The sequence below is a fragment of the Myxocyprinus asiaticus genome, chromosome 1 (genome assembly GCF_019703515.2).
Source record: "Myxocyprinus asiaticus isolate MX2 ecotype Aquarium Trade chromosome 1, UBuf_Myxa_2, whole genome shotgun sequence".
Classification (NCBI taxonomy): Eukaryota; Metazoa; Chordata; class Actinopteri; order Cypriniformes; family Catostomidae; genus Myxocyprinus; species Myxocyprinus asiaticus.
Window position 1 is genome coordinate 11,993,802 of NC_059344.1, and position 19,319 is coordinate 12,013,120.

Sequence of the window (19,319 nt, forward strand, 5' to 3'; positions counted from 1 at the left end):
TGTCAACTGTTGTAAGCTTCGGTTGCCTTTGGTGAGTGGCTTCAAGTGTGGCTCGTCTACGTTAGAGTATAAAGAACTTTCTGTTTTATAAAAGTCGAATCCTTTATAAATGCACATTGTGGTGTGATGCGGCAAATCTAAACCTTTCCTATTATAATGAATGAAGTGCCTGTCTGCGATAGTTATCTGTCTGGTGTTGAATTTTTTAAATCGTCCCGTGGATATTCTGCATGGCATAATCTGTTATACCACTAGGGATGGAAAACATAAGGAATTTATAAATTCTGATTCTTTAAACGAATATTCTGCATTCTAAACAAGTTAAAGGTGCAGCATGTAACAGTTTTCATGTAATATTCATCTTCTTTTTTTTTTTTTGACACTGTGTGAACGGCTTGTAACACAACTTTAAAAATGAGCACTTCCCGGACTTCCTAGGTTGCCTGTTAAAGCCTGTAGACTGATTTTCATGCGAAGGGAGCAGGTCGCTTTTGCCGGGAAAATCCAAAGGATGTGACATTTATGCGTGCTCGCAAAAGCCTTGCCTCAGTGCTTCTCTTCTGCTATTCAACAGCGACAACAAACTGCAACACTAGGTAATGTTATCTTAGAGATGGAATCCAGCAAACGGCCAGCTCTCAGCACAACACCGACTCCTGAGTAAGCAAAAAAAAAAAAAAAAAAGAAGAATTATCTACTGAATCCCGTCTGGCTAAGCGGGAACGTGATCGTGGTCGAGCAAAAACTAGAGTAAACATCGGAAGGGCATTTGATTCCTGGAGGGATCTTCATTCGGTTTTGGGGATTAAAACCGACCCTGCATTGGCGTTCTTCTTATTGGACTGGTAAGCTTACTGTAAGGGGGGTTAGAGGGAAAGGAGGAGGCGAGAACCGGCTTGACAACTTAAATAATAATTTAATGGACAACTTAACCAAAAACACACAACCATAAACACACACAGGGCAGCTGCCTGTAATTCTCTCTCTCTCACCGCGTCTACTGGCAGTGTGGCTCTTTTATGCCGCTCTCCCCGTGCTCACTGAAATTAGAGACAGGTGTTAGACATAATTTAGCTCAGGTGTAAGCGCCCTTACCACTTTCTCTCTCTCCAGAGAGATGCTTGACCACGCCCCGCTGCCACACTTACATAACTGCAAAGCATGTGCAATATAGTGCCATAAGGATTGATCTGTGTAATCTTAGCTAACTTGATCTTGCCTGCACAGTAACTGTCATAATCAATGTTAATCTGTAATTATTCAGCAAGGTAAACTACAATAACACATGAAATGAATGCTAGACAATGTTCAAGATAATGCGAAAAGACCCATTCATTAGTGTAACGTAACTTGGTTATACAGAAAATATATACATTCTATTACTATAAAACAATAGCACTTCGATATATCAAAATGATAGTTGTGACGGAATCAGATCAATACTGAATTGTGTCAACATATTTATAATGTACAGTATATTTTATAAACTGCTTCTGTCATCATCCACCAGATTTAGCTAACAGCTATTGATAAAGCTGGCCAGCTAGCTAATGCCGACATAGGCTTTCATATAAATGCAGTCAATGTATCATGCAAAGAAAAGTGATTACTTCAAACTACAGTCTCACATAGTCAGACCTATAGCAACACTTTGTTTTAGCCCTGTTCCAGCACTGGAGAGTCAAATATAATAATTATATAAAATATAATATAATATAAAAAAAATGTTGATCACCAGAAAAAATATTTTCGACTCGTCCCTGCTTTTCTTTAAAAAAAAATGCAAAAATCTGGTTAACAGTGAGGCACTTACAATGGAAGTGAATGGGGCTAATCGGTAAATGTTAAAATACTCACTGTTTCAGAAATATAGCCACAAGACATAAACAATATGCAAGTTAACATGATTTTAGTGTTATAAATGCTATCCAAAAATTGGTTTGCATTTTAAGTAAAAATTCTAAACAAAAATTATGCCAACATATTTAATTTACTCATTTTTCTTTTATATACAATAACACAGAATAAAACTTGCAATGTGTAGGCCTGTCTTTAACTACACATTGGCTATGTACACACTACAAAGATTTGGGAGTGACAGCTGCATTTATAGGTGGGAGTGAATCCCCTAAATTTTCACTCCATGTGTGTACGGAATACAGGAGTTACTCACGCAATTGTGATGATTGACAAGTGATCCCCATAGCAACGCTGCATCGTCATGCTCCTGTGAACAAGAAACATGACTGCAATTTTTGAGCAAAGAAATTATCCATGGAGATATATTATCATACAGCAGTGTTTAGTTAGATGCTGCCGACAGACATCGTGTTTTGTTTATGGCCGTCTAAATGCTGCTGTTAAACAGTGCACATGCTTTCTCTGTACTGTAATGTACATGTTACCCCCCAGACCACAGTGCTGATGAGAGAAACTACAGTGGAGAGACCGACCGCAATATATGAACGAATGAAGACACATTCCTCTTTTATGTGATCTGTACCAGGAGTAGAACGACACATCTCACACATGCTGCTGATCACGTCATTAACATCTAGTTCAGTTCGGTTCTGTACACACTACATGAAATTTCTGAAAATTACTGAATTTTTCAGGAGTTTATTCAGTTGTGGAATGCGCTCGACACTCTCGTTAATTACCGAACTGTGTGTGCCCGGAACCGGATTTAAGGTGCTATAAGTAATTTTTTTATTAAAAGACATGCAGGAAACATACTTATTATCTGTCATTATTATCTGTATTATCATTGATACAGGTGCCATATCACACCTGTCTCTATAACAGCCCTAGGCTCAGTAAACAGTTTCCCAATGTGTTGCCCAATTCCCAATGTGCTCTAAGTCCTCGTGGTGGTGTAGTGACTCGCCTCAATCTGGGTGGCGGAGGACGAATCTCAGTTGCCTCTGCGTCTGAGACCATCAATCTGATATGTTACTGCGGAGACATAGCACGTGTGGAGGCTCATGCTATTCTCTGCGGCATCCACACACAACTCACCACACGCCCCACAGAGAGTGAGAACCTTATTATAGCGACCACGAGGAGGTTACCCCATGTGACTCTACCCTCCCTAGCAACTGGGCAAATTTGGTTGCTTAGGAGACCTGGCTGGAGTCACTCAGCACACCCTGGATTCAAGCTCGCGACTCCAGGGATGGAAGTCAGCATCTTTACTCACTGAGCTACCCCAGCCCCTGCTTTTTTAATAGTTGTTCAATAGTTTTAATGTGAGTACCAGCAGCAGCTGTTTACCACTGTACCAAACTAATGATTTAGGAGTATGAGAAAATAGATTCACTGTTTGATTCACGCCCCAAACAATAACATGCGCATAACCTTACCACATATCTCTCTCTCTCTCTTTCTCTCACTCTCACAACACACACACACTCTGTCACTTTCAAATCTCATCTGCATTTATGCATATTCAAACTTGGTCGTTATCGGCCATGACACATGCAAGAACTAATAGTATTTGCAGTCAACGATGTAAAAGCTGGTGCAACACACCTAGAAGCAAATTTATATTGCTTTGAATAACGACCAAGTTTGAATCATCTCTCTGTTCCCTTCCTCACACTGCAATTCTCCTCATTTTACGTTTTTAGAAACATTATAAAATAATTTATCCTGCTCCCTTCCACCCCCTTTCTGACAGAAACTCCACACTTTTTTCTTTTTTCCTTCCACAATCTATTCCCTCTTTTCTTTGCCTTCTCAATTTCTGGATAACTACAAAATTTTCTTTCACTGTTTTTATATTCTGTTTGTGTTTCATGAAGTTATTAGCCAGCAGCCATATCACCCTGTAGCTCAAGACTGGTTGCCCATTGAAGCAAAGCAGGGCTGAGCCTGGTCAGTACCTGGATGGGAGACCTCCTGGGAAAACTAAGGTTGCTGCTGGAAGAGGTATTAGGGAGGCCAGCAGGGGTGCTCACCCTGTGGGCTGTGTAGGCCCTAATTCCCCAGTATAGTAATGAGGACACTATACTGTAAAAAGGCTCTGTTCTTTGGATGAGATGTTAAACTGAAGTCCTGACTTTCTGTGGTTGTTAAAAAAATAACTCCCAGGACACTTCTTGAAAAGAGTAGGGGTGTAACCCCAGTGTCCTGACCAACTTCCCCCATTGGCCCTTATCAATCATGGCTTCCTAATAATCTTCATCCATTAATTGGCTCTATCACTTCACTCTCTCCACCAATAGATGGTGAGTGCACTGTGGATGCTGCACACTGGTGGTGGTTGAGGAGAGTCTCCTGTTCACTGTGTAAAGTGCTTTGAGTGTAGTGTCAGAAAAGTTCAAGTCATAAGTGACAAAAAGACTGTTTATACAGCTAATAAAGCTTTTGGGGGGGGGCTTTTACTCAATACATTTTAGGCATGTGAGTGACATAGTATTTGTTTTATTCTACACGAGATCATTCCAATCTGTTTGACAGTTTGATGTACGGTGAATAATCATATTTGATAAGTTATGATAATGGAACACTTCTAATTTGTCAGCAAATTAAAAATCACCTGTTCTGAGTAGGTTAAATTGCCTATATGCCATGCATTGTAAAGTCCAACTTCTAAGCTTTAAAGAGACACCAATTTTGTGTTGGTTAAGCTAATTATTCATTAATTTGATGTTTGTTTGTTTTGTTTTTTAGCGTGGAGTGTCAAAGAATGCCAAAATATTTATTTATTTATTATTATTTAAGCAACTCAAGAGTGTATAACTCTTAAATAAATAAGAGTTTATAAAGAGTTTATACAGTTTATAACTGATTTATTTTCGATCTGCGTGGCAGCCAATATGTATAATAATAATAATATCAAATCAAATCAAATCAAATCACTTTTATTGTCACACAGCCATATACACAAGTGCAATGGTGTGTGAAATTCTTGGGTGCAGTTCCGATCAACATAGCAGTCGTGACAGTGATGAGACATCTACCAATTTACAATAACATCAAATTAACACAACACAATTTAAAGTCTAATATACACATAATTACACACAACACAATATACAAATAATAACATACACTGTACAGTATACAATACACACAATATAGATACACATTATTCAATAAAAAAGTATATATAGTATATATAGAATGTACAGTAGGTTGTACTGTATTGACATTCAGGCTGTCGGTTGATAGTAAGTTGTTAAGAGAGAATATAATATAATAATAATATAATTTATGACAGTCCGGTGTGAGATATAAGAGTAATAAAGTGCAGTGCTGATGTATTTTGATCGTGGAGATCAAGAGTTCAAAAGTCTGATTGCTTGGGGGAAGAAGCTATCATGGAGTCGGCTGGTGCGGGTCCTGATGCTGCGATACTGCCTGCCTGATGGTAGCATTGAGAACAGCCCATGGCTCGGGTGGCTGGAGTCTCTGATGATCCTCCGAGCTTTTTTCACACACCGCCTGGTATATATGTCCTGGAGGGAGGGAAGCTCACCTCTGATGATGTGTCTGGCAGTTCGCACCACCCTTTGCAGTGCTTTGCGGTTGTGGGCTGTGCTATTGCCGTACCAGGCGGAGATGCAGCCAGTCAGGATGCTCTCTACAGTGCAGGTGTAGAACTGTGTGAGGATGTGGCGGTTCATTCCAAACTTCCTCAGCCATCTCAGGAAGAAGAGGCGCTGATGAGCCTTCTTCACAACGACTTCAGTGTGGATGGACCATGTGAGTTCCTCAGTGATGTGGACACCCAGGAACTTGAAGCTGCTGACTCTCTCCACTGGTGCTCCATTGATGGTGATGGGACTGTGTTCTCTGTCTTTTCTTCTGAAGTCCACCACAAGCTCCTTTGTCTTACTGACGTTGAGGGAGAGGTTGTGCTCCTGACACCAGTGTGTCAGAGTGTGCACCTCCTCTCTGTAGGCTGTTTCATCATTGTCAGTGATCAGACCTACCACTGTCGTGTCATCAGCAAACTTAATGGTGGCATTGGAGCTATGTTGCAACACAGTCATGTGTGTACAAGGAATACAAGAGTGGGCTGAGAACACAGCCCTGTAGGGCTCCAGTGTTGAGGGTCAGTGATGAGGAGATGTTGCTGCCTATTCTAACCACCTGGCGTCTGCTTGACAGGAAGTCCAGGATCCAGCTGCACAGCGAGCTGTTTAAGCCCAGAGCCCGGAGTTTCTCATCAAGCTTGGAGGGCACTATGGTGTTGAATGCTGAGCTAAGTGTCCAGTGTTAAGTTTCCACAGTCTGTGATGATTTGGGGTGCAATGTCATCTGCTGGTGTTGGTCCATTGTGTTTTTTGAAAACCAAAGTCACTGCACATGTTTACCAAGAAATTTTGGAGCACTTCATGCTTCCTTCTGCTGACCAGCTTTTTAAAGATGCTGATTTCATTTTCCAGCAGGATTTGGCACCTGCCCACACTGCCAAAAGCACCAAAAGTTGGTTAAATGACCATGGTGTTGGTGTGCTTGACTGGCCAGCAAACTCACCAGACCTGAACCCCATAGAGAATCTATGGGGTATTGTCAAGAAGAAAATGAGAAACAAGAGACCAAAAAATGCAGATGAGCTGAAGGCCACTGTCAAAGAAACCTGGGCTTCCATACCACCTCAGCAGTGCCACAAACTGATCACCTCCATGCCACGCCGAATTGAGGCAGTAATTAAAGCAAAAGGAGCCCCTACCAAGTATTGAGTACATATACAGTAAATGAACATACTTTCCAGAAGGCCAACAATTCACTAAAAATGTTGTGGTGTATTCTAATTTTTTGAGATAGTGAATTGGTGGGTTTTTGTTAAATGTGAGCCAAAATCATCACAATTAAAAGAACCAAAGACTTAAACTACTTCAGTCTGTGTGCATTGAATTTATTTAATACACGAGTTTAACAATTTGAGTTGAATTACTGAAATAAATGAACTTTTCCACGACATTCTAATTTATTGAGATGCACCTGTATGTACCTAAATGCTTTAAATACTAAGTACTTTTTAATGTATTATGGAAACACACACAATGAAAAAGCTCCCTCCAGTACACCCAAACCATTTATGGAAACTCCAAAAACAGGTTATTCTAAAATTGTCATGGTATTGACATCAGACAAAATCGTCTATTCAAACTCCAACTGTAAAAATAAAATAAAAATAAAAAATCCGAACAAATCCGATATCTGTCTTTCTGACGGTCTGTCTGTTTATCTGACAATCTAAGTGACAGTCTGTCTGACTGTTTGTCTGTATAACCATCAAACTTCAAACTTTTAAAACAATTTTCAAATTTCAGGCAAGGCTCTGACAAGCCAACATAAATCATATCTAGTTTCCATTTTGTTTTTTTTGGATAGCACTTTTGTTGTTCCAAAGTAGCTTTACAGAAAATACAAAAATAGTGCATTACAAACCCCCAGTGAACAAGCCAAAGGCAACACAGTAAGGAAAAACTCCCTAAGATGTTATTCAAAAGCAATATCACATGAGCAAGAGTGCTCTATGGCCCTACATCAACTGATTTAGGGCCATACAGCACGACTGTGAGTGTGAAATTGCTTTTATACAACAGTTCAAAGAGCAAGTAAAGAAAAAAATGAAGTCAAACTGATGACTGTCACAAAAAAAAGAACTACTTTCTTACAGCACGGATCAGGACCTGCTGTTGCTCCAAAGATGTGCACAAGTCTCCATTACTAATTCAAAACCGTCACTTCAGAACTAGTAATGACGGCTGGAGAAACAAGGATGTGTGTGTGTGTGTGTGTGTTTGAGAGAGAGAGAGAGAGAGAGAGAGAGAGAGAGCACCTGAGCTTGTGTGATTACCTGCATCTGTCACAAATTCAAGCAGTAGTGTAGTGTTAGTCAGCTTGCTGAAGATAATGGGAATTCTGTTCAAATACATCCTATTTTCTCCGTGTAAAAAAAAAGCCATACGAACAGGGTCCCCCACTTCCTCAAGCTAACATCAGAGGTTTGCATTAACTGAATACGCAGCACATTGACAAATGAGCACCCACCTTTATCAGCAAGGCTGACTAATTGGCTGATATTTGCCCATTCTGAAATTATTAGCATCAGTTAAGAACCTTGCCCACTTAAATGATTAACAGAAGAGTTTCTTGAATTGTCGGTTCCAAACTCTACTGACTTTGTCAATAGATTAAACAATTACTGTTTTCAATTTTTATGTCATGCCATTCTGCTCTCTATTGGTATCAGCATCAACCATTGAAAAGCCCATATTGGTCGACCACAAATTTACATACAGGTGCATCTCAATAAATTAGAATGTCGTGGAAAAGTTCATTTATTTCAGTAATTCAACTCAAATTGTGAAACTCGTGTATTAAATAAATTCAATGCACACAGACTGAAGTAGTTTAAGTCTTTGGTTCTTTTAATTGTGATGATTTTGGCTCACATTTAACAAAAACCCACCAATTCACTATCTCAAAAAATTAGAATATGGTGACATGCCAATCAGCTAATCAACTCAAAACACCTGCAAAGGTTTCCTGAGCCTTCAAAATGGTCTCTCAGTTTGGTTCACTAGGCTACACAATCATGGGGAAGACTGCTGATCTGACAGTTGTCCAGAAGACAATCACTGACACCCTTCACAAGGAGGGTAAGCCACAAACATTCATTGCCAAGAAGCTGGCTGTTCACAGAGTGCTGTATCCAAGCATGTTAACAGAAAGTTGAGTGGAAGGAAAAAGTGTGGAAGAAAAAGTTGCACAACCAACCGAGAGAACCGCAGCCTTATGAGGATTGTCAAGCAAAATCGATTCAAGAATTTGGGTGAACTTCACAAGGAATGGACTGAGGCTGGGGTCAAGGCATCAAGAGCCACCACACACAGACATGTCAAGGAATTTGGCTACAGTTGTCGTATTCCTCTTGTTAAGCCACTCCTGAACCACAGACAACGTCAGAGGCATCTTACCTGGGCTAAGGAGAAGAAGAACTGGACTGTTGCCCAGTGGTCCAAAGTCCTCTTTTCAGATGAGAGCAAGTTTTGTATTTCATTTGGAAACCAAGGTCCTAGAGTCTGGAGGAAGGGTGGAGAAGCTCATAGCCCAAGTTGCTTGAAGTCCAGTGTTAAGTTTCCACAGTCTGTGATGATTTGGGGTGCAATGTCATCTGCTGGTGTTGGTCCATTGTGTTTTTTGAAAACCAAAGTCACTGCACCTGTTTACCAAGAAATTTTGGAGCACTTCATGCTTCCTTCTGCTGACCAGCTTTTTAAAGATGCTGATTTCATTTTCCAGCAGGGTTTGGCACCTGCCCACACTGCCAAAAGCACCAAAAGTTGGTTAAATGACCATGGTGTTGGTGTGCTTGACTGGCCAGCAAACTCACCAGACCTGAACCCCATAGAGAATCTATGGGGTATTGTCAAGAGGAAAATGAGAAACAAGAGACCAAAAAATGCAGATGAGCTGAAGGCCACTGTCAAAGAAACCTGGGCTTCCATACCACCTCAGCAGTACCACAAACTGATCACCTCCATGCCACGCCGAATTGAGGCAGTGTTAAAGCAAAAAGGAACCCCTACCAAGTATTGAGTACATATACAGTAAATGAACATACTTTCCAGAAGGCCAACAATTCACTAAAAATGTTGTGATGTATTCTAATTTTTTGAGATAGTGAATTGGTGGGTTTTTGTTAAATGTGAGCCAAAATCATCACAATTAAAAGAACCAAAGACTTAAACTACTTCAGTCTGTGTGCATTGAATTTATTTAATACACGAGTTTCACAATTTGAGTTGAATTACTGAAATTAATGAACTTTTCCACGACATTCTAATTTATTGAGATGCACCTGTGTAAATGCAGATTCAGCAGTTTGGCTGGAGAGGTGGGGGCCAGTTGTGGGGAGTTGTTACTCATTTCACATGTAAAAATAAAAAGCCAGTCATAACATAGGTCATTTACCCAGAGGCGTCATGCCCATTCAGAGATTTTTGGATTATATAAACTTCCAAAAATGTATTTGTACCTTCGATAATTAAATTAAATGATTATTGGATGTACAAACGAATGTATGTGGCAGAAACGTTATTTACATGTCTACATTTTGTCAGTCCAAATCCACTCGAGTCACATACGTTCCGCTATACGTGATGTCCCTTGGCTGCTTCGCAGATGCGTTCACAGGAAACATTGAGCACCAAGGGAAAGTGTGGTGTTATGGTAATAAAAACGAATTAATTGTATCAACTTCAGTGAAGTTAACATTTGAAGTTAACATTTGCCAACTATGTTTGATCTATAATCTATAATCTATTAAAGACTATGTTTTTGTTTAATTGGTCGCTGTTCATTTACTTTGGTGCTGAAATGCATTTAAAAGGTTTTGGTGCTTCTTTACCTTTTCTTTTCTTCATGTTTAAAGAAAGCAGTGGCTTGTTATCTTATTTCAGTGTGAATCCTCTCCTTTTCAATGATTATAAAAACTTTAAATAGCGAAAGGTGGTTTTACATAGTTCCTAGGTATCCACGTGCTCCATATTTTAAATGGGAGAAAGGCAGAACGGATAGAAGCAGCAGCGCTTATATTCACGAGACATCAACCGCTTTGTTTCATGACTGCTTAGCACACACTGTGCAAGATTATTAAAAAATATTTTATCATTTCCCAGCTGCAGCGTGTCATTGACCACTCAGACATGACTTTAATCAGCTGGCATTTCATCAGTTCCCTTGAGAACAGTCTGATTGATCGCTCCCTATTCCCTACATAGTAGGCTACATACTGTCTTTGTTTCCCATGATAATTCCAATATCATGGGAAACAAAGACAAAGAGTATATTATATATTACATAATTATACTGGCTAATTTTTTTTATACACAAAGCCATATTTATTGAGACCCAACCTGTTTTCAATATTTTTTCGAATGAAGTACATTTGTTTTTTAGTTCATTGATGACCTTGGTACCCCCTTAAAAAAAATAGGTGTATGATGCCCCTGCATTCACATATCACATCCACACACCTAAAGGTACATCAGCAAACAAGTCCCTTTCAGTTGTTCTGGAGTGAAAACTTTATTTTTAAATGCTAGTAACTGGTTAATAACCAGAAAATTTCTTACCGATAATTTTTTCATGAAACCAATGAACAAAAGGTTTATCACAGTACATTTTTGGAATTACACCACTTCCTGTTGCTCGAAAAATGAGGCCTCTCTCTTTTCAGTAGAACATAAGCAAGTGCTTTGATCCTGTAGGAAATCACTGCAGCACAGACTTCTTTGCCTAATCGCACATTGTGGATGTAGCCTCCTGTGCTATGATGAAGACTTTTTAAAAACTTTAGATAATTTCTACATATACAGTACATGAGGGTAGGCAGTTTGATTCAAGTCACGATCTGATTCCTAAATGATTCTCAGTGTATCTTCTCACTGCAATTTTTCAGCACAAGTGTAGGGGTGCAAATGTTATGTGAATTATAGTGCAGAGGGACCTTTGAAATACAGTACTTTCTCCTATCTCAGCTTACAGTAATATGCAAAGACAACAACTATAAGTAAGCTATTTGTAGGTACATTTTCTCAAAAACTGTAAATGCTGTGTCTCTGTAGCACTATAATCTTTTGTTTTTGTTTTGAGCAACCCATCCAGCCCAACACAACAACACTGACGCAACCAATGGCATGAGATGTGGGCAGGGCAATCTGTTTGTTTGATCAACGGCAGAGAGGGGTGATAGGGGTGGGGGTGGTATTCAGAGGGTTGTATGAAAACAATGTTTATTGAGCAAGTGGCGCAGTAATTACAGCTTTAACTTTGTCATTGTCCATCAACGTGCAACTTTCATGCGTTTTAATACATTGTTTCCTGCTATTATGATTTGTGGAAATATCGTTTTTACCTTAAAATATACAGTATGGTTCATGACACAAAATGCTGGTTGGTTTAATTAAAACATTTTGTCCTTGGCCGGAGTCTGGTCTGATCTGAAGTCCCACCACATTAATGTGTTTATTAATTTAATTAATTAATAATTTTATTTATCACACATTATACATTTGCATATATACACAGTGAAATTCTTTTTTCCACATATCCCAGCTAAGCTGGGGTCAGGGCGCAGGGTCAGCCATGATACAGCACCCCTGGAGCAGACAGGGTCAAGGGCCTTGCTCAAGGGCCCAACAGTGGCATCATGGTGGTGTTGGGGCTTGAACCCCTGACCATCTAGTCAGTAACCCAGAGCCTTAACCACCAAGCCACCACTGCCCCTTATATGTGCTTTTATTATATATTTGCTTTTATCATTAATGTATATTTCTGATTATAAATTAATATGGATTGATCCAGAATTATTTGAGAAAAAAATTCAATGCATCTGTGAATCTATTTGTTTCCCCTCACCAAGTTTTCAGTGTGAGCCTGGTGTATATTAATTTCCAGACACAGACAAGTATGAAAAGACAATTATTGCAAGCCACGTTTCACATAGTCTGTTTCATTATCCCTGGTCATTCTCTTTGCTGTGACACAGTTGAGATGCATTTTAAGCAATTCTCTCTTCGCAGGTTCTTTGTCTCTGAGTGTGTTCCTGGTCTCGGTGGGTTTAACAGTTTGTGTCGTATGGCTGGTTGCACTATGTGGGGTCTGTGGATGGTGCCAACGCAAACTGGTGAGTGATGTGGACATCGATATCATTTAGAGTGCGAAACATGCTTTTGTAGTGTCTTTTTGAGTGTTTGGGGGGAAGGGGGGGGTCTTTATGTCTCTTGATTCCATTTCCTAGTTCTGTTGAATGGCTGTTTGTCCATTATGCTCTGATAACCATCTACCAACACCTCAAAGACAGAAAAAAACCTGTTCTCTTCTAAAACCAAGTGAGCTGCCTACATTTTGTTTTGCTATGTTCTAGAGTAACATCGCATGCATCCTTGACTGTGATGGCAATCCAATAATCCATTGTTTTAATTCATCCAAGATGGTTGACAAAATGAGAGAAATGTCATGACTATGTGAACTAGGTGTAAATTCTGTAGCACCTGCCACACAGCACGGCTGTTTGCACTCCAATAGTCTGATGGAAACACAGACGTTGAAGACAAACTGCTCCCCTAGCGTTGCTGCAATGGCTTGGTGTGTAACAATGATGTGGATGTGCTTTTTCCTGCAGATGACCCGGGTTCGAATATGCCTTTTGTCCCACTTTTTTGTGGCTACTATGATATTACTACAAAATACCATGGTGACACTAGGTTAATGTAGTAAAACCACGATTCTATTTTTTTGGGAAGGTTAGGGTTAGGTTGAGGTGAAGGGGTTGGTGAAGGGTGTCTGTGGGACTCTAAATAAACACAATAAACAAGCTGCAGTGATGCCCCTATACTGCAAGTTAATATTTAATTAGGGTTGCAAATAGTATCTGCCACTATTTGTACTGGGGTGCAAAAGGCATCTTACACTATTTGCACTTAGTGCAAAGAAGATGCTTTTTGTTGCTATTTACACTTAGTGTAAATTGAATCTTTTGCTATTTGCACTTAGTGCAAAAAACCTATGCCATACATTTATGAAATCATTGTATGCGCAATGTACTGTATTTAAATGCTTACTAGATCATTGTGTCATTAGCTTAGCTTACAACATCAATGCTTACAACATCAAACTGTATTGGAATCATTTGTAAATTAAGTCTCCTGTGTGAGGCACCGTTTGTGTACACAGTACAGTTGTGTACTTTCCAAATCGATCACTCACGGGGTTCCATCTCAGTTAGGAAGCTACCTTAGAAGGTAGCTGCCTATGTAACTACAGCGAGGATAAGGAAGCTCACTAGGCTTTGAAACGGAGCCATGGTGTCATCAAGTTTGAAATGAACTTAGAACTGAATTGGGCGCTCAGCTGAAAAATAGGAAGAAAAATAGGGAGATGCCTTGGGGTGTTATAATTATTTTTGTTTTTCATTTCAACAAATTTAGCTTTTGCCAACAAACATAGTTAAGAAAAACTAAAAACATTAAAAAGGAACAGTATTGTAGCATGACATGCCCCTGTTTTCAGACCTAGACCCAGATTGCCTTACCACAATTGCACATTTTATTTTCTGTTTGGATAATTAGGTGTTTAGTCCATAGAATTCTGTTCAGTCTCAACGTCTGCAAAAAAAGGCTTGCTATTCAACTCATGTAAGGCAATTCGGCAAAAGGCAGTCAAATGAGACTGAATCTTGAGAGAAGAAAGAATGGACATTAAAGAAAACATGAATAATTGGACTAAAAGATTTATATATATATATATACATATATATATATATATATATATATATATATATATATATACACATACATATACACACACACACACACACACACACACACATATGAAAATGTGATTACAGACCAAGTCTTTTATTAATAAAGAGTTAATAACTAGAATCCACAAACAGAATTAATTAGCTATGCTCACTTTAATTTAATTACCCTCTTTCCAAAATAAACGGATCGCCCATTATTCAAAATAATTTACTTAAACACAGTTAATGTGTCACTTAGTGTTTATAAAGCACAAACAGAATCAGCTGATTCTGGGTTGGAGGAGGCATCATGCCAGAACCATTCGTCATATAAATCCAAGCTTTACATTCATCAGCCGGGAGGACTGATCGGTTTTGAAATGGTTAGGAAAGGCCAGACGGAGGAAGTAAAGGGAGGAAATGAGAGAAGGAGTAAGAGGCAGACGGGCCAGACTGCAGGGTGTCTAAAAAGAGATATCAGGCTTTAATTACTTTCAGTAATGTGTTCCCCATCACATGCACGCCCTGCAGGCATCTACCGTCTTACTGTTATTACAATGAGGGATTAGAAACTCGCTTCTCCTTTACTTCACTCTCACTATTTATCATGTTTTCCTGTGCGTTTTCTGTTTTACTTTTAATAAGTAGCATAGCCATAAACTTTCGGGTGGGTGGGCCAAGAGAAATTATCGATTGCATGAAATGTAAAGTTTTTATTTATTTATTTAAATTTTATTTTTACAATTTCAATGTTCAGCTAATTGTTTCTAGGTGCATATTTAGGAAATTTAGTTACTAAGTGTACTTTAAGAATATTAAAAGATCAATCAAAAATATTTGTGTTTGAGTATATTCCGACTTTTTTATTTTACATGTGTTACATATGGGACGTTAGGAGGCCATGTGGTTGAGAAAAGATTTTATCATTATATGGAGATTTGAGGGAATTACCATAGTAATGTTTGACATTTTAAAAACAGAATGTAAATTTTTTTTTTTTTTTTTTTTTTACCAGCATAATTTGCTGACGTGTCTTTGAATGGAGGAAAATGGTGGATACAAATGACAGAAATGGGTTCTGTCACTATGACTCTGCTATGGATTACTGTCAATAAAATTACTTTTTATCTCTCTCTGATCGTCACTGTGTGGCAGGCCTTCTCTCCATATAGTGGGGAGAGATTACGCTGCTGCGATAGTGTGGTAAGAGAGAAAAAGCGTAATGGAAATTGTAAATGTGTTTCTTTTTCAGAGCTATCTACGCCTGTGACTGTTTCTGATCATACATGATCATGCATACATATACAAGTTCTGACATACAAAATTCAGAGCAATAAATTCATGCATGTGAAATTTGGAAATAGCATCATTTTAATTTAGTAGAGGCTGGAGTTTAAAACTCTTACGAGTTTTGTGAACATATTTTATCATCGAAAATAATTTATTTCAGAGTAGTTTAAGCTGCTTTTGATGCAACGAACAGCAGTTATAATTAATAAAATTAATAATCCGTTCATACATATATTTATAATTAAAAAACAATAAATCTTAAAAAAAAAAAAAAAAAAAAGTGGATGGAGTTTACAGTTTTAGGGGTTTTGAAAACATTTTAACATCCAGAGTTATTTAATTCAGCATCTTCGGCAAGGCCGTAACCATGCCTTGAACACTGGGGGGGACCAAACCATTTTGGGGGTGGGGGGTCACTGGTGTTGAGGTCACAGATATAATGGTCCTCTTTGGTCCTTTAATATAGTAAAGGCACTGAATGGAATAATTTTCCGAATAAAGGCTTGAAATGCGATAAAGGCCCAACATTTTATAATTTTTGGTTTTAAAAGATACATGTATTTTTAAAGTTCACACAGTACAAGACAAACACTGTGTCTGCATTGCATCTGCATTGTTTTGGTCATCTTATCTTTCTTTTTTGTGCTGTCTCAAAGAAAAGATGAATATAATTTGAATTTATTTTCATCATTGATGTATCTGTAAAATGACATGACTGTGTCAGCTGGCTAGAAAAAAAGAAAATACACAAAATTATTTACTGCCCTCAAGTTGTCCCTCATTGTTTTTTCCTCCCAGGAGAATCTTAACATGATATTTTCTTCAAGAATCCTAACGCTGCTCTTTTCCATACAAAAACAGTTCATATTGACCACTGCTGTTAAGGTCCAAAGAGAGAAAAAATAATTATAAAAATACCATAAAAGTAGTCCAACATAGCTGTTGTATGGCCTCAGAAAGCATGGAATATAGTGCACTTGTCATATGGACTACTGTGATGATGTCTTTATACTGAACCTTTAATAGTGCATTATAGTATTTTTCCTTTTTGAAGCGTGACAGCTCCTGCTCACTATAAACTGTTATTCTATGGAATAGAGCTGCTTAAAATATCTAGTTTTATGTTCCAAGAAAAACCTAGCATATGGGTTTTGAACAACATAAGGGTGAGCATTTTTAAGTGAACTACTCCTTTAACAGGTGGTTAATTTTTTGAGCACAAACCTGACAAGACACTCAAAATTAAAAGTAGACCCTTAGGAGATGCTGTACAAAATTCAGAATTAATTAAAGACATAAAGAAATTATTTATATCTTAAATTGATTTTAAATTATTACCTAATAATATTTGCATTAAAAATATATGACGCTGTCCTTGCTGAAACCTAAAAGCACAATAGAATTCACAAGTCATAGGTGTAACCATTGTTCTAGTTCTGATCTGGGTGATAACGCTCTACTTTGTGTTTTATAGATAATTTTCTTAGACAATGTCAAGAGAATTTTCTAAAAAGCTACTTCAAATGCCTGCCAGATTACCACATTTATTCAATTCCTTTACAATATACACACATTCGCTCTTTGTCTTTAGCCTGATTCGCTGAAAACTGCTCCGTTAATGTTTTCACATTCACAGTTATGAATGACATACAAATCACGTACTGTACATGACATATTTTAAATTCAAAATGGTGAATTTCACCAAATGGTGAATAGTTTGCACCCTTGAAAATTGATGGCAGTCAGTACAACATTTCAGTCATAAAACAGTGGTCAAATATTGCATCTTTAGTTAGATCCTTACATCTGACATGGCACAAACAATCTTTACCTGAACTGCTTGCTGATGTGCGGCGCTGGGATAATCCACGAGGTTCCCACTTAGCGTCTTAAACTTGAGTCCTGCCTTCATCTATTTGATCTCATATGACATTGTCAAGCTTTGTTAGACTACTGAGCTAAACTTTTTTTTAAACCATTATGTTATTAATGACAATTAGACAGCTGCATAATGGACTGCAGCAGAACAGCAACAAGGATATCAATCCATTCACATATATCACATTTGTTACAAATATTTTATTAGATGGGAAAAATAAAGTGGTAGGAGCCACTGCACGATACGGGATGCCTGTCAACTGAATGTTATGATGCTGACACTATCCAGACCAACAGCCTCTGACATTAGCGGTTCTTGGTTCAATGCCAGCAAGCTTTTGGCTGTTTGTGGAATAGGGGCATAAGACAATGGTTGGATGGCACCGGCCCACCCAGGCCCACCCGTGGCTACGACAGTGCCTTTATTACCGTTTTTTGTCATCTGAACAAGAGTAAATTGTCCCCTCTGCTCTGTTTTCTTACTATATTATGTTGTTTCTAACTGTGATACATGTGAAAAATGTTTTCATCCTCATAATAACACTTTTTCATGGAGAACAGGAACATGTTAAGAGGGGGGCGCATTACGATTATCAACTGATGGGTCATGTTCCTAAAAATGGGTCACAGGTCTGTTCTGATAGGGATGTGGACAGCAAGGAAAAACAATGCTAAAATAATAAAATTAGGGCTGTCATTTTAAATAACACATTTCATCTAATTAATGACATAATATGTCTATGAATTAATCTAATTAATAACAATTGATCGCATATACAATATTATAACATAAAAGATCCCAAATAAATGTAATATATAACAATCAAAATAATTAAAAATATATAATAAATATAATAATTCGCATTATTCAGAGATTAGACCACAAAAAAGTGGCTTCAGAAGTCAATATATTATTTTATTTATTTCCATATTTCCATTTCCAAGTGTATAAGCCTGAACATTTAGTAATTTCTGATAATGTTGCCGTTATTAATTGCTTTATTTTCTTTTTTTTTTTTTTTACCATGTAATAGGTAATAGTTAGGATAGCCAAATAAATAGGCTTATACACTTGAAAAGGGAGGAGAAAAGGGTGGATGCATATATTAAAGGTTGTGTGCCAATCAAACTCTATTTTCACAGTAACAAAAGAGAGACTGCAGTCTGCTCAAAAAATTCTAAAATATATATGGAAGGTGCTCTTGGTAGGGAAAAAAAACTTTTCAGATTATCAAGAAGTAGTTTCCAAGGCAATCTTCAGTTCTTAATTAAAACCACCTTTATTGAGTTGGCTATATCATATTAGAAACAATTGAAAAGTTTACTGTTAACAGTAAAAAAGAGAAATGTGGATTGCAAACCCATGCGTATTGGCACAACTGCCTTCAGAGGGCAGTTGTGCCAATACTCGTGGGCTTGCAATCCACATTTCTCTTTTTTACTGACCATAAAAGCAAAAGAAAAAAAGTGAAGCAAACAACACTTTCCATTTTTTGCACTTTAGCTACCCAGCCGCGGTGATAAAAAGCTGCTACTAGGATTTACAGCGGTAGTCTGTTTGTTGACGCACATGTACCACAGTTCCACAATACTACAATGTGATAAGAGACTTGCAGGAGTAGGAGAAGGGGAGTCTTATTGAACTTTGGACTGAGCAACCAAACCAGTTGTGAAGTAAAACTGGAAGCTGTTTATTGATGCAAAAATATGTGATCAATAGCAGTTAACTTCCAGATTGTGTGAATCTCACAAAAAAAAACTTGTCCAGGTCACGTTTCACCTCTAAAAACGAAATCGTAAAATAAAATCTGTTTTCAAGACCATTTATATTTTTAGAACTGTGACATTATTTTCATGACAATTAAGCAAATATTTATTGAAA

At 38.0% G+C, this 19,319-nt stretch overlaps 1 protein-coding gene across 1 annotated transcript in view; it reads left to right on the forward strand.

The window, feature by feature from the left end:
- The window catches only part of LOC127445583 (synaptotagmin-7-like), a 213,897-nt gene that overhangs the window by 55,972 nt on the left and 138,606 nt on the right, over positions 1-19,319 (forward strand). Inside the window, exon 2 of the mRNA XM_051705738.1 lies at positions 12,549-12,652. Coding sequence (XP_051561698.1) covers positions 12,549-12,652 — 104 coding nt within the window. The remainder of the gene's footprint in view (positions 1-12,548; positions 12,653-19,319) is intronic.